Source organism: Neolamprologus multifasciatus, chromosome 13 (assembly GCF_963576455.1).
Source record: "Neolamprologus multifasciatus chromosome 13, fNeoMul1.2, whole genome shotgun sequence".
Lineage (NCBI taxonomy): Eukaryota > Metazoa > Chordata > Actinopteri > Cichliformes > Cichlidae > Neolamprologus > Neolamprologus multifasciatus.
The window spans coordinates 10,174,466-10,188,697 of NC_140451.1; the positions used below are offsets into that span (position 1 = coordinate 10,174,466).

General features: G+C 42.6%; 2 protein-coding genes across 7 annotated transcripts; one reads left to right on the forward strand and one right to left on the reverse strand.

Annotated features, from left to right (window-relative positions):
• The first annotated feature begins 823 nt into the window (after nucleotides 1-823).
• On the forward strand, nucleotides 824-6,617 carry csgalnact2 (chondroitin sulfate N-acetylgalactosaminyltransferase 2). Of its 4 annotated transcripts, none has more exons than XM_085182245.1 (8): nucleotides 824-965; nucleotides 2,546-3,388; nucleotides 4,449-4,665; nucleotides 4,823-4,924; nucleotides 5,014-5,192; nucleotides 5,278-5,372; nucleotides 5,468-5,549; nucleotides 5,625-6,617. In XM_085182245.1, exons 2-8 carry the CDS (start codon nucleotides 2,746-2,748, stop codon nucleotides 5,915-5,917), a joined length of 1,611 nt encoding a protein of 536 aa, XP_085038371.1. In that variant the 5' UTR covers nucleotides 824-965; nucleotides 2,546-2,745; the 3' UTR covers nucleotides 5,918-6,617. The 4 variants fall into 4 exon arrangements, with proteins under 4 accessions (XP_085038371.1, XP_085038372.1, XP_085038370.1 ...); XM_085182246.1 differs by lacking the exon at nucleotides 824-965 and adding an exon at nucleotides 975-2,417; XM_085182244.1 differs by lacking the exon at nucleotides 824-965 and adding an exon at nucleotides 975-2,389.
• A 6-nt stretch (nucleotides 6,618-6,623) lies between these two features.
• Nucleotides 6,624-14,229, reverse strand: sec23ip (SEC23 interacting protein). 3 transcript variants are annotated; one of them, XM_085182236.1, is made up of 18 exons: nucleotides 13,915-14,229; nucleotides 12,888-13,414; nucleotides 12,610-12,808; nucleotides 12,319-12,512; nucleotides 12,115-12,204; nucleotides 11,905-12,025; nucleotides 11,587-11,676; nucleotides 11,354-11,495; nucleotides 10,876-11,084; nucleotides 10,697-10,794; nucleotides 10,380-10,550; nucleotides 10,113-10,208; nucleotides 9,864-10,031; nucleotides 9,633-9,788; nucleotides 9,392-9,494; nucleotides 8,771-8,956; nucleotides 8,528-8,693; nucleotides 6,624-7,684 (listed from the first exon to the last, which is right to left on the reverse strand). In XM_085182236.1, exons 1-18 carry the CDS (start codon nucleotides 14,045-14,047, stop codon nucleotides 7,603-7,605), a joined length of 2,931 nt encoding a protein of 976 aa, XP_085038362.1. In that variant the 5' UTR covers nucleotides 14,048-14,229; the 3' UTR covers nucleotides 6,624-7,602. The 3 variants fall into 3 exon arrangements, with proteins under 3 accessions (XP_085038362.1, XP_085038363.1, XP_085038361.1); XM_085182237.1 differs by having other exon boundaries at nucleotides 12,903-13,417; nucleotides 13,915-14,228; XM_085182235.1 differs by having other exon boundaries at nucleotides 12,888-13,417; nucleotides 13,915-14,228.
• Nucleotides 14,230-14,232: the final 3 nt, after the last annotated feature.

Consider the following 14,232-nt stretch of genomic DNA (forward strand, 5'->3'; position numbering starts at 1 on the left):
CCAGCCCAGTGAATATATATGATACTGAAAAGCAGATTAAGGTTTTGGTGTTGGAGTTGAAACAAAACACAAAACTAGATCTGTACTTTTTAAAAATCTATGACTAGATACCCGATGTGTGTGTGTGTGAGTGTGTGACATTAAACCACCCCCTTTACTTCTCTTCCTTTATCAGGGTTTCATTTTTACACCTACACATAATACTGACTGGTTAGACCCACGGTACAGAAATATATATGATTAAAACAGAAAAAAGAAGGAAAAGAAGTTTATTTATTAAAATATTTTCTTAGACTAAGACTTTCCGCACTGATTCTGGCCTTTCAGATAACATCTGTCTTCTTCTCTCATAATTAAGGAAATGAAAATATAACGACTATAAACAGAATCCCACGAGAACATTCCCTGGCTTATTTTGTGCACTACATTGAGATCATATCACTTGTTTTCGAACATTAAACAAATTATGTTTCAGTGCTAATTCAATCCAGAGCTGTCAGCTTGTTCATCACATGAGATAAGAGGTTTGCTTTATTGGTCTGAACTGTGAAACGGGAAGAAAAGACAATAATCTCTTAGAGGGAAGGTTAAATATAGCTTTTTTAAAACAACAGATTAACGTTGTTACGTTATTGGAAGACGCGGTAGTGTGTATGAGAGTAAAAAAAAATCATCGATGTGTTCTTATAATAACAATAATTCGTTTAGAGCTACAATATAATAATAACGTCGTTATTTTAATAAGGATAAACAATATTATGAACCTGGAGGTTCGGCGTGCTTGATGACGACACTCGTTAGACACGCTCCGATTGGTTAGTTTTTAACCGGAAGTAGGTTACAACCCACTCTTTTCTCTTTGCTCCGTGGCATTCTGTAACACAACCAACCTACCTACTGCTGCTAGTTTAACACAAAATGCGACAGCTGTAATGAGGGGCAGGAATGGACAAAGCCGGGGTTAGGTGAGTGAACGTTTGGGGAGTACTATAGGTAACAGAGAGGCTTTCTAACGGGTAAGAATAAAAACCCGAAAGCGAAGTGAAGCGCGGAACACCGCTAAGCTAGCAGCAGAACTGTAGTCATGTCCGGTTCGAATTTTTTCGCAATAAGGGGATGTGCTGCCTGTAATGTCGCAAATTTCAAAAGCATTAAAGGTGCTGAAATTTGCAAATATGCCACAAGGGAAAAAATCTAATTATCAAAGGTTTTAGGCTAAGATTTTTTTTTCTAAAATATAGCCAACTTTTCTCTGTCGCCATACCAGTAGCTTAATTAGAGTTTGAAAGTCTCCCATTATTAGCATGACTTGGTTCTGTTGTTTTTCAGGCAGTCTTGAGTTACTTTGTCCTTAACTTTAACTATGTTGCTACTAATGATGCTTGTATGTGAGGCAAAAAAAAGACACATTGTAGAAGGGCTGTTAACACCCCCCCCCCCCCCCACACACACACACACACACACACACACACATCTTCCAAACTGTTGAATAAGCACTCTTTAAGGTCGGTTCCTCATTTTTGTGACACATCATCAGCAGAACAGTTTTGCGTTAGACATTCTTTGTGTGAGTAGTAAAACTAATATCATAGTTGCGTTTTGCCTTTTAGAATGTTAATAAGAATCATTAATATTTTATATTTCTGTGTTTGGTGTTAAACATTGAAGATCTCATTTTAGATAAAAGCATTAAGGTTAAAAAAAATAAATGTACAAAGAAGTATTTTGACAGCTATGGCTTTTAAAACATCAGCACAAGCTCAGTTCCAGTTCTGGCTGGATTCAGAGCCCTATTTCATTATAGCTGTCTAGAGACTGATTTATATCTGGGTGTGAGAGCCTGAAAACAGGGTTACTTTGTAAGTGTTAGCTTGGAGCTGTGTGACCTTCAAGAACCTGCTGCACATGGTATCTAGTTGATACGATATTAGGCGTGGAAACTCCTGAAGGCTGCCTTTTTTAGTTTACCAGGGATTCTTGACTGGTGAGCCTTGTGTGACATTTACCAAGCCTGTAATTCAAAAGATAATCACAAATCGGCCTTGAACGCTGTGTGTGTTTCACTTGTTTTGTACACTTTCATTCCGAGAAGGTACCTCTCAGAATCTGGAGTGTTTGGTCTTGCCGCTTTGCACAAAGCCCGTGCATTTATTTTGAAGAGAAAGAGCTACACCGGAAGTCAGTCTGTAGCAAGCTTGCTGTGAAGCTCGCCCACCAGTTTCCTTGTGTGCTGTTGTTTGGCTGAGAGCTAGCTGGCGTGTGTTAGCTGTCCAGGTGTAGCTAATCCCTGCTGTCCCTCCTTCCCTCCTTTAAACGGAATCTTTGAAGTGAAGAAGTCGGATAAATGTTCAAAAGAAACTTACTGACTGAAGGAAACTATAGATAGCAGGTTGGTTTATTTGAAAGGTTGCTTAAAGGTAACACATTAAATGTCATTGTATGATTATCTGCTGTTTTGTCATCAGTGCTTTTATCTAAAAGTCCCTGTATTGGGATCCTGGATCGTGGCTTTTTTCTGATTGTGGATTTCTGTGTTTTTAAACAGCTGATCGTTTTGTGGATTTACACAGGACCTATGTGTGGAAATACTGATGCATTGGAGCCAAAGAACAATATCTCTTTATTCCAAAATGACCTACACACCCATGTCTCTAAGATGATGTACAGAAACCTGTTTTAAGTAATGTGAGCAGTCCGGGGCAAAGGGAATGCAGGCTTGTCAGCTATAGCTTTTATGAGAACGTGATGCCCAGGCGGGGGTTGCCACTTCAGGGTCGGGTCCGCTGGCTCTTCCTGGGTCTTTTTCTGCTGCTGGTGTTGCTGCTGTTTGCATACCTGCTGGAGTGCACTCCACCAGCAGACGTCAGCCTGATCTTACCAGGCCCTGTAGGGGAGCCCTATGGCAAAGAATACTACCAGGCCCTGCTCCAGGAACAGGAGGAGCGCCACCTGAACCGTGCTGCCAGTCTGAAGCGGCAAATTGCCCAGCTTAAGCAGGAATTACAGGAAATGAGCGAGAAGTTGAAAGTTCTCCAAGAGAAAAAAGAGCTTCCAGGAGTTCCGGGTCTGGCCGATAAAGACCAAGAGCCTGGAGATTTGCTGGAGTACTTGCATTCTCAGATCGACAAGGCTGAGGTCAACACTGGAGCTCGCCTTCCAAGCGAGTATGCCTTGGTGCCGTTTGAGAGTTTTACTTCTTCCAAGGTGTACCAGCTGGAAATGGGGCTAACGCGGCACCCAGAGGAGAAACCAGTCCGCAAGGACCGCAGGGATGAGCTGGTGGAGGTCATTGAGGCCGCACTAGACATCATCAACAACCCCGACGAGGAGGATGGTGTGGAGGATGATGTGCAGAGGCAAACCTACACAGATGGTCACTTTACTGAAGGTGAGACTCTCAGTTAAATTACAGAGTAAGAGGCAATGACTGTAACCAGTGTTCAAAATGAACCTTTTATTAACAGTTTCCACTCAGTGAAGAGACTCGTTGAAAAAAAGAAATCACCAGGAAAATCTATTTTTAACGATCCAGAATAATAAACTGAGCCTTTGTTCCAAATCTGATTTGGTTAGTACATTTTATTAAGACAAAGGAGCACTGGGTTGCACTGATAAACACTATCTGACAAACACTGGCCAATATTGCCTATTGATTGATGTTGGCATATGACAGTTATCAGATTTTGTGAACAGCCTATATTTAGGAATATAAATGTTGCACTGGTTAAATGTTCAAATTGTGTGAGCTGCAAGACTTTAACTCTTTACCCTCTGAAAGCCTTTGAAGCTCTTTTCTGAACTTGATGCTTTCTGTCATATTTCAGGCCCGCTTATAGAACAAAGTGACTGGGTGTGCATCAGAAGTTAGTGAGGATGGTCCCTGACCTTGCAGCTTCCTTTGGAAAAAACGAGTCAAAATTAAAGCACATCTTTTATTTTCTTTTAGAATATTTCTTTATTTTCCCCTTATTCCAGGAAAACAATAAACGACAAAACAAAATCAGCCAAATTGTTACTTTAAACAGTGATATTGAGCCAAAATGTCACAATCGGCAAAGGTCCGATTCAAGTTCAGACAGAAAAAACTTGACCTCAAGAGTGATGCGTCAAACGTAAAATACATTTGAAAGTTCATAAGCTGCAATGACTCCTGCTCCTTGGCTAGTGTATATTGCTTGGTCAGAGTTGTGGTTAGGAGATTACATGAGATAAGGTTTGACAAAACTGCAGGGGTCAGAGCCAGTCAGATTAAGATTGTGGTGTGCCTTTGCATAGCAAGGATGGGGACAAAGGTTTATGCTACGTGTCTGTGTTTGCGCGTTAGTCATGCACAGCAGTAGTGCCAAACAGAAAGTCTCCTTGAATTTGGCATTTAGTGCCACTTAGTGGATAACTGGTATGTTTTCTCAGCCTGTCTCAGTGTTTTTCAGATTGTCTTCTTTTGGCAGGGCTGTACCGGACAGAGCGAGACAAAGGGACACTTTACGAGCTCTTCTTTGCCAAAGAGGATTCCAGCAGTTTCCGCCACGTCACACTCTTCAGGCCTTTTGGGCCCTTAATGAAAGTCAGGAGCACATCTGTGGAAACATCAGGAATGATTATTAACATCATTGTGCCACTAGCGGGCAGAGCAGAAACTTTCTCACAGTTCTTGCAAAACTTCAGGTGAGAATGAATCTTAAATCCATCCCTCTCTACTAAACATGAGCCAGCACCCTTGGCCTTCATTAGACGTGTTGGCTTTTGTTTACACCATTGTTGTGGAAAGCACTGCGGCCTTGTGTGTCCTTGTAATCCATTTGAAAAATGCATGTGTTTTTAGGGAGGTGTGCATACAGCATGACAGAAGGGTACATCTCACGGTGGTTTATTTTGGGCAGGAAGGTCTACAGGAGGTGACGTCATCTCTGGAAAAAATGTCGAGGTGAGTCTATTGAACAGAAAGACCTTTTAATAGGCTTGTTAATATGTCGTATGAGGCATTTGTTAAAAATCAGGCATTTTGTTTTACAGGGAGGAGAGCTTCTCCAACTACACTCTCATCCCAGTGGACGAGGAGTTTTCCCGAGGTCGAGGTTTGGATATCGGAGCTCACGCATGGAAGAAAGGCGACGTCTTAATGTTTTTTTGTGATGTGGACATCCATTTTACACTCGAGTTCCTTAACACCTGTCGTCTCCACGCTGCTCCAAGTAGGTTTAATTGGCTCACATTCATTATAGTCTTTTAGTGCTCTTGCTCTCAGCCAAAGGTTAATTTGCTTGCTCTGTTTTACAGACAAGAAAGTCTTCTATCCTGTCGTGTTTAGTTTGTACAATCCTGCCATTGTCTATGGAAATTTGGAGCTGGCTCCACCTGTTGAACTCCAGCTGGTAAGAAGTGTAAAGGTTCCCATTCTGACCAACGTGTTAGAAAGCTGGTTTGGTGGTGACCTGTGTGTCAGAGATGACTATCTGTTTTCAAATAGATTCATAAAAAGGATGCTGGATTCTGGAGAGACTTTGGATTTGGAATGACATGCCAGTATCGCTCCGACTTTCTAAATATCGGTAAGCACCAATCATTTGTTTTATTAGACGCGACAGTTGTGCGTAACATGTTTTAAATGGGTCGTATTGCCGCAGGTGGTTTTGATCTTGAAGTCAAAGGTTGGGGGGTGGAAGACGTCCACTTGTACAGGAAGTATCTGCGGAGTGACGTGATAGTGATCCGCACGCCGGTGTCGGGTCTGTTCCACCTGTGGCACGAGAAGCAGTGTGCGGACGAGCTGACGCCGGAGCAGTACCGCATGTGCATCCAGTCCAAAGCGATGAACGAGGCCTCCCACTCTCACCTGGGGATGCTGGTTTTCCGCGAGGAGATCGAGGCTCACCTACGCAAGCAGGCCTTCAAGACACAGAGCAAAACAGAGGACTGAGCGAGCCTCTCCGTACCCAGCATCATTTCTACATTAAGACTGCATGGTGCTGATATTATTAAGGCACTACAGCGAAGACATGTTTACACGGATCCTTCTGCATTTCACCGCACAGCTGTAGACAAATGAATGTACAAAAATGAACATTAGTCAATGTGAAAGTTCACAACGTGGCAACAAGTGTTACTGAAGAGCTGATGCATAATTAGCAATACTTAACTTGCTGAGGGAAGAACAACAGGTACGTATCTCGTGGATTTAGGTTGACAACATGTTACATGAAATCAAATCAATAGGCATGCGCTTTCTAACTTTGAACTCGACAACTTCTCATTAAGCCATCCTGCCTGCTTCAAACACAGCACCTGACCTGCAGCCAGCCTCTTTAGCACCTTTTACAGCCAAATATGACTCCAGAAAGATTTCAGCTCATTGCGATGATTTCTGGCAGCTGTTGCGTGTTTGGACAGGCTTTTTAAGTCAAACTAAAGACACATTAAAGGATAACAAGTTGCATAATTTATTGACAACTGTAAAGACGTTGCACTTTCTCATAGTGAACAAAAGAAGCCAAAAGTTTCAGCTGATCCTCAAACACTTTATAATCTTTCACTCAGTATTTTGGCAGTAGTATATGGAGCCAAAAATTTCTGTTGCTATTAGAAGTTCTGTGAGAGGGGCAGTATGGTTTTTTGTTTTTTTTAAAAAAAAAGGGAACTTGTGTTTTGTGACAGTGAGTCGCTGTTATCATTCATTTATTGCTGATTGTTTCCAAGTAAAGAGTTCACCTGAAAAACATGTCGATCAAATGGTTCAAGGACTTGAGCAGAGATCTGCTTACTGCATGCAACGCTACAGTATCAGGTGTATGTGGACCAGTATTATTGTATAGATAACGAGCGTCGTTCCCAGCACTACGATTCCCACTTCTTGACTGGGATTGAATGTTACAGTCATGCTTGTAAATATTTTTCTAATATTCCATTGTTTCATACATGTGAGTTAAATATGTGCCTACATGCAGACAGTACTATGAGCCGTATTCACAGCTGCTGGTTTTTATTCCACATAATGTTACAGCTGAACAGTTCATAGGTTAGAGGGGTAATTTTAATGAGGACAGCTGTCTAAAGATTACATAGTGCAGGCAAGAAGTGCTTTTTCTCCCTCACAGAGGAAGCAGGTCTCATCTGGTACTGTAATTATTTTATTATTAATGTTTTTGCAAATATTCCAGCTTTCTGTAGATAGTCTTCGAGTCTCTCCTTACCCTGCAGGAGAAAACATCAGCAGTACACAATCCAAACGAAACACTTGAGCAAGGTGATGATTTATTTTGAGTCTTGCCATGAAATAAAACGTACAGAAGGCTGCATTCGCTTCTGCTCCTTCCTTTCTGCTGTTAGTATTCGATCTGATGATACATGTTCTTGGGAAACTTGACCCCTCCCCCCATTTCTATAATTTATACTATAAAAATGTAATATCAAACTTGTCAAGTTTCTTTGAATCAACGAGCTCATTTGTATGTTTCTTAATTTAAGACAAATGGCGTAATACAATTGTATTATTCATCTGTATATAATAAACTACATCAATAAAAAAAAGAAAAATAATCAAAATCCCAGTGAAGAAGTAATACATGAAACTAAATGGGACCAAAGCAGACAGGTGTACTCTGTGTATTAATGAGCCATCTGTTCTGGATGGATCCCCATGGTCTTGTAGATCTCTTTGAGAATGAGCAGAGCCGTGTCTTCAGATTGCCTACAAAACAACACAAGTGTTAATACACAGGTTTCAGACAGTCACTGAAGCAGCTTAAAGGACTTCAGACGTCACTCGCCATCATTTAAATGTGCAGTTTTTATACTGTGATGTTTCAGATGCCTCTTTTCCACTAGTACCTACTCGACTCAACTTGATTCTGTTGCGGTCGTTTTCCATTACAGTTGAGTACCACCTCCACGTGGGTCATTAAAGCTTTTTGTCAGACTCTGGGACCACAGTGGGGGGTTTTCTGCGGCCATTTTTCTCGTTGCCAGGTTTCAAAAATGGTGGTTTGGATTTTTGTGAAGGAGTCACTCTCATGACTCATCGAGTGACACCATCGTCTGGCCTATTGGTGGCATGCAGTCTGATTTCACATTTTCGGATTAACTGTGATCACTTGGAACGCCGGCCGAGCACGTACTAAAGAAGGTAATACCCACCCAGTACCAGGTACTACCACCTAATGAAAAACTATCAAAACTAAGTTGAATCAAGTTGAGCTAAAAAGGTACTGATGGAAATGAGGTAAGAATGTACTGTGAGGAAAGGGCCTAAAAATCAGCAATGAATAAAAAAAAAGCTATACTGCAGAAGAGTAAGTCTTTTTTTTCATGAAACCAAAATAATATGAGGACTTTGTAAATTATTAAGAATCACATATTTGAGAGGCTGAAACCACCAAACCTGTTATTTTTGCACATAATAAATATTTAAATTATTAATTGATCCCAAAAAACATTGACTTAGTTTTCAGTCTGTGTCATTCAGCTGCTTAATACTCAAGTTTCCATTCAAATCGCAACTACAAACAGGTCTTTAATATGAGATTGATTGTACCAGTAGCAGAGGTGACTCTGGAGGGCAAACAAATACTCGTTGAAACTCTCAATGGGCTTCTCCTGCAGGACGTAGTCGATGCGATTCCCTCCGTTTAACATCCCGATCTTCACCTGAGACTCGTCGTCTTCTTTTTGAAGCTCAGGGTTGTCTGGAATCTTATGCTCTGTGACAAACCAGATCAAAACGGTTGATCTAACAGTACAGAAAATAGTCAAAGACTCACAAGTGAGCCGCACTCACCCTCGTGCACTTGTTGCTTCTCCTCCTCTTCGATCTGATTGGCCACGATGGCCAGCTGGGCCTGAAGTTGGGCATTCGAGGTGTGAGCACGAGCAAAGTCGTTGAGGGTCTGCCAGGCAGTCCTCAGGGAGCTGATGAAACCCTGCTTCAGGTCAGAGCCCATCCTGGAGAGAGACTCCTTTAGCTCTGAAACACACAGAATCACACCTAAGCCCATTTCCACACAACCAATGAAACCTACATACACTTAAAAAAAAAGAAAAAAAAAAAAGCAACCACCACGAGAAACTTTATTTTGCTGTCACCTTAATGTTTTTCTGCACAGCCAACGAAAAAACGAATCAGTTTTATTTGCCACTACGTTGCTTCATGGCAATTGAAGTGCAAGAATAGAGTCTTTGTGCTGTGTAACTGCAGATATTGGGGCGCTCCACCCTTAAGCGGCAGAGAGGCCAAAAATACTGAACAGTTTAGTTTAGGCTCAGTAACTAACTCTGTATCTGTAACTGTCAGCATTCACAGTTAAAACCTGATTATTATTTTTTGTTCCTTTTGCTTGAAACTTAATCTCATATGTGACTACAACAATGACAGCTCTGCTCTGAGTGTTTGGGTCCATACCAAGATGAAGCCTCTTCCGTCCTTTGTGATGTGGGATCAAAACAGGCTTCAAGTCCAGGTCTGGCATTATCATGGGCTCAATCCTGTAAGCCACTGGGTCCAGCTAAAAGACATTATTAAAATTAGAGTCTGAACCATTAGTCTAGTGAATGAAATGCCTGTGCACACCAGAATAACGTACAAATCTGACCCAGAAACAATAAAACACGTTACAAATAGCTATAAATACACAAACACATACTGGATGATAAATATTGAAGAATCCCTTGCATGTGGGCAGCTGGTACATCTCTTCGATCTTCTCAAGTCCTCGTACAGTCAGGAACATGCCGATTGGAGAACCCAAGGCAAAGAAATTCACAGGCTCAAAGTCCAGAGTGTGGTAGATGACAGACACCTGCAAAAGGTTTATTAAATGTCAGCTCTGCTTCAAAATAGCAGCTCATTGTTGCTGAAAGACAGATGTGTTTACCTGCCCCGTTCCAACTTCAAAGTAATTGTAGTCCACATGGACAGAGGAGACGGTGCTGCCCACCGGAAGCTTCTTCACAGTCGGATCAGAGGGAACTTCAGCTGCTGGTGGAGGCGCTGCAGTCTGAGTGACCTCTTTGACCTCTTTTTTGTTCTCCTGAGCTGCAGCCTGTGAACATGAAACCATGAGGGGGCGGGTCCATAATCACAATTTTTGCAAGCCTCGCAGATACTCAGCAGACAAACTTACCTGCTTATTCACTCTTTCTTTCACAAATTTGGCAATTTTTTTTCTGGGACCAAGTGGGATACCCATCTCCTTCAGGTCCTCAATTGTGCACATAAGCTAAAAGGGTCAGAATAAGATGAATTACATTATATTGCATAAAACCCCCGATGTTCTCAAATGACCTTATACAGTTTACATTTATAATTAGATTTCTTATACTTCTAAAACATAAAAAACATATCTCAACTCCTAGCAGTCTGTAAAATAAAAGGTGGACTGTGTTCTTACAAAAGATTCAATGTCAATCTTCTCCTCATCAAAGGTGCTCTTGTATTCAGACAGGCCCAGATGTTCCAGCATAGCAGCAAGATCCTCAAACTCCTCCCCGTCTTCTTTGGGCTGCTCCTCCACAGCTGGAGGGGTGACGGCACTATTTTCCTGTGCAACAGGGGCCGTCACCTGATATGAGAAACAAAATTTACAATTATATACCGAACCTTTATTCTGAAAATATTCAACTCATTTACAAATAAACAGAAAAGAGCACTGTGTTTGTTTTATTTTTACAGTATATTGTAATTTATTTAAATTAGTCAGGGCGTGACCTGTCTGACTTCTCCGTTAGCAGCGGGCATGGTTGGCATGGCCCCTCCAGGTGAGGCATTCTTCTGATTTGAAAGCAGGTCAAAGAGAATCAAAGAACCTGCAAGGAGAAACATGCAGAAAAATTAAGTGATGGTGGAAAAAACAGAAAGGTTAGAAGCTGATTAAACATGTTTATTACCTAAGCTGTGTCCTGCCACTGACACTGCTCCTCTGAAGTCCGGGTTCCTCTCCATGAACAGGGCATAGAGTCGGTTAATCTCCTGAGCAACAGTGTCCATGATGGTCTGGCAGTAAGTGGGACTGTTGTAGAAAAGCACATCTAACAAGGTCTCGTTGGTAAAGTGACGTAAACGCCCGGTGCTGGGCAAAGTGATCTTCTTTATCCTCCTGCAAAGATGAACAAGAAATAAGTCTGTTAAGGTCCTGCAAGGATGTCTGGTGAACTGAGGCACCAATTGTCTCCAGCATATAATGACAGTGTCCAATAAATGTTCTGTTTACCCCTCTCTGAGTAATGATGAAGGACTTACAGGTGACAAACAATGTCAATTTAAAATAAGAGAGTAAGTCCAGTGTTTCCATCCAGTCAGGAGCTATTTATAATATCACCACATGTGTGTCAGGCCTCTTTGGTGTTAAACCTTTGTCCCCCTCACCTGTCCACCCCTGTGGCATCTCCATGTAGAGCCGTGTGCCACTGCACGGGCAGAAACTCCACTCTGCTGATAGCGTGTTCATCCAGCGATTTCTTAAAATGGCTCTGCAGCAGCTTCAGCGACACATTACGGAAGTCGTCCACTGAAAGCACGGCAAAACAGCATTTTTAACGTTTCCTTTGTACACATTGTTACACAACTGCAGTGTGACTGCTCATTACTTCATTACTCACCACACTCAATCATGCTCCGAAATCTCAAGTCACACACGGGGCCAATTCCATGAACCATGAACACAAGATGATCCACCGTTGAGAGCTCACCTGGAAAGAGATGTCTCTAATCTTAAATATGTGCATAAAATGTGAACTACAGTCAGAATGAGGCTGCATTATACTTCACCTAGCACCCAACCAGCTATCAAAAAGTCCTTCTAATGCCTCTGGAATACCTTATCATACTTTCCATTTCCTAAAATTACACTTAGTGGATGATACAAACTGTGTTTACACTTAGAGCAAATTATTTTGAGCACAGCGGAACTTGTCTACCATCAGGCACTTCATCGTGGTCATCATCGATCCCTCTCTTCACCACTCTGGGTCTGGTCTGCCCGTCCTGAGTTGTGCCCCACTCATCTGGTACGCAGGAGGGCTGAAACTGCACTATGACCTACAAAGGCAAACAGATCAATGCTCGTGAACTATAAAGCTTATTACATCATCAGACCGCTACAGCACGTTAATCAAACAGGGGTTTACCTTTGGATTGTGCATCACAATAGTTTCCCCTGATGGGAACTCCAGCCTGCGGTGCCACTGGTTGGTAGACACAGCTTTCTTATATTCAGCCTAGAGATGATGCAATAATACATTATAATAATTTCCTTTTACAACAGTGCAGCCTAAACTAAATGAATAAAGAACAATGCAGAGGGTATAAAAAACAGTATTTTTGAGACAAACCTCGAGCTTATCACTGAACTCCTCAGAGTAAGGAATAAAGCGACTATCTGTATCTCCTTTGTAGAACCAGGTGCAGCGTCGGACCTCTGTAGGCTCCTCCTCCCAGTACACTGCAGTCCGCATGCGGTCATAAAGCTGCACGTCATACCTCCCTCCGTCTGTGCGTACGATCACACTTTCTGGATCTGGTTGAACTGAAAGAATGAAGAAGAAAAAAAAAAAACTTCACTGTGCAGTTGAAGATGAGATTCTCAGGACTCCAAAGACAAATTTGCACGTGTCTTGTCGTACCAGAGTTGTACGTCTCCTCAAGCTGAAGGGAGTCAAAGATACTGAAAGGAAGCCAGACGCTTTTTGACTCCACCTGCTTGCAGTAGAACCAGTGAGGCTGAACTGGCTCATAGACGTTGTAGTTGTACGGCATCATGGGAACAGCAGGAACGACGGCTCCAGCTGTGGTGGCTGGAAGTGGAGGTGGAGGGCCCTGAATCTGTGTGGGAGGAGGTTGAAGAGAGAAAGATGTGATTTAACTTCCCAAATAAGTTAATAAACCCTTTGATCAACAACACCGGTGTGACACTGACCTTTGTATACATGGGTCCTGATGGGGGGAACGTTTGCGGTGGCGAGCTGACCAAGTAGGGATTCTGCTGTGGCGTGTGTGTTGGCGGCAGGACTTCCGGAGCTGGAATATAAGGACTAGCTCTGCTGCTGGTGGGTGTGTGTCTGTACGGGTTGTGGCTCTGCGGCTGCATCTGGGGAGGCGGTGGGGTCATTGTGGTAGGGGGAGGAGTGTGACGCCCCATGGGGCTCTGGTAAATTGCATTACCAAACATCGAAGGAGAAGGGTTCATTTGTGAGCTGGCAGGTGGGGGTTGTGGTGGAACCATGCTGACACTGCTGGGAACAGAAACGTGTCCCGTTGTGGTCGGGGCTGCAGACAGCACTGGCGGGGGGCATGGAGAATGGCCTATGGATGCAAATGGGTCAGTACTGGTTATGGGACTGGAGAAGTAGCTGAATGTAGACGGGGCATGTCCATTCCCAGATGTCTGACCTACAAAGCTGTCTTCTTCTCCAACATCAGTGGAGTCATCTACTGCACACCGACATGGAGAATAAAAGTGTAACACATGTTTTAGTATCTATACAAAAACATCTGACACACATTAAATCACAGAGGTGGAGAATATATACTCAGAGCTGTAGCTTTCTACTGTTTAGTCCTTAAAGTATAAAAAGAGGAAACATGTTTATCAGGCGCTTGTTCAGCAGAATGTCGCATCATTAAATCCCTGTAACAGGACGTTATCTTGCCATTTAACTCAGAACACTGTTTTGGCTGTGACCCTGAAACATACGTGCAAAATAAAACATCACACAGCTGCCAGTCTGACCACAACACATCGCTGTCAGTTAGGATAACCTTACGCCTGATAAACGCTTCCCTACTCGGACAAGGTTTCTTTCTCTTTCTGTTACTTTTACACTCAGTAAGCCCCGATAGCGATACGGGAACCCAATTTGCTAACTAGCTTAGCTTGCTAACGAACCCGCAAATGTTTGGACATTTCCTCAGTCGGCATCTCGTCTCACCTCCTGACAGCACCGCCGGACCAGAGGCCTGACTCACTGGCATGAAAGGCAAATTGAAGTTAAACTCCGGAGCGGCGCTGAATAGTAAATTTGCACTGGTGTTTGGAGCATTATTATTTTTTCTATCTGCCATTTTCCCGGAGAATTACACGTAGCCACTACCGGAGCAGGCAGACAGGACACGCTCAGTTCTCCAATGAGCGTTTTTGTTTTTTTCACTGCGCTTGCAGATTTTGCTGAGCTATAAAGCATTAACCGGAGATTGCACGACTACAAGCGGCGTAGCACATATTATTCAGATCTACTAAAATCACGCAG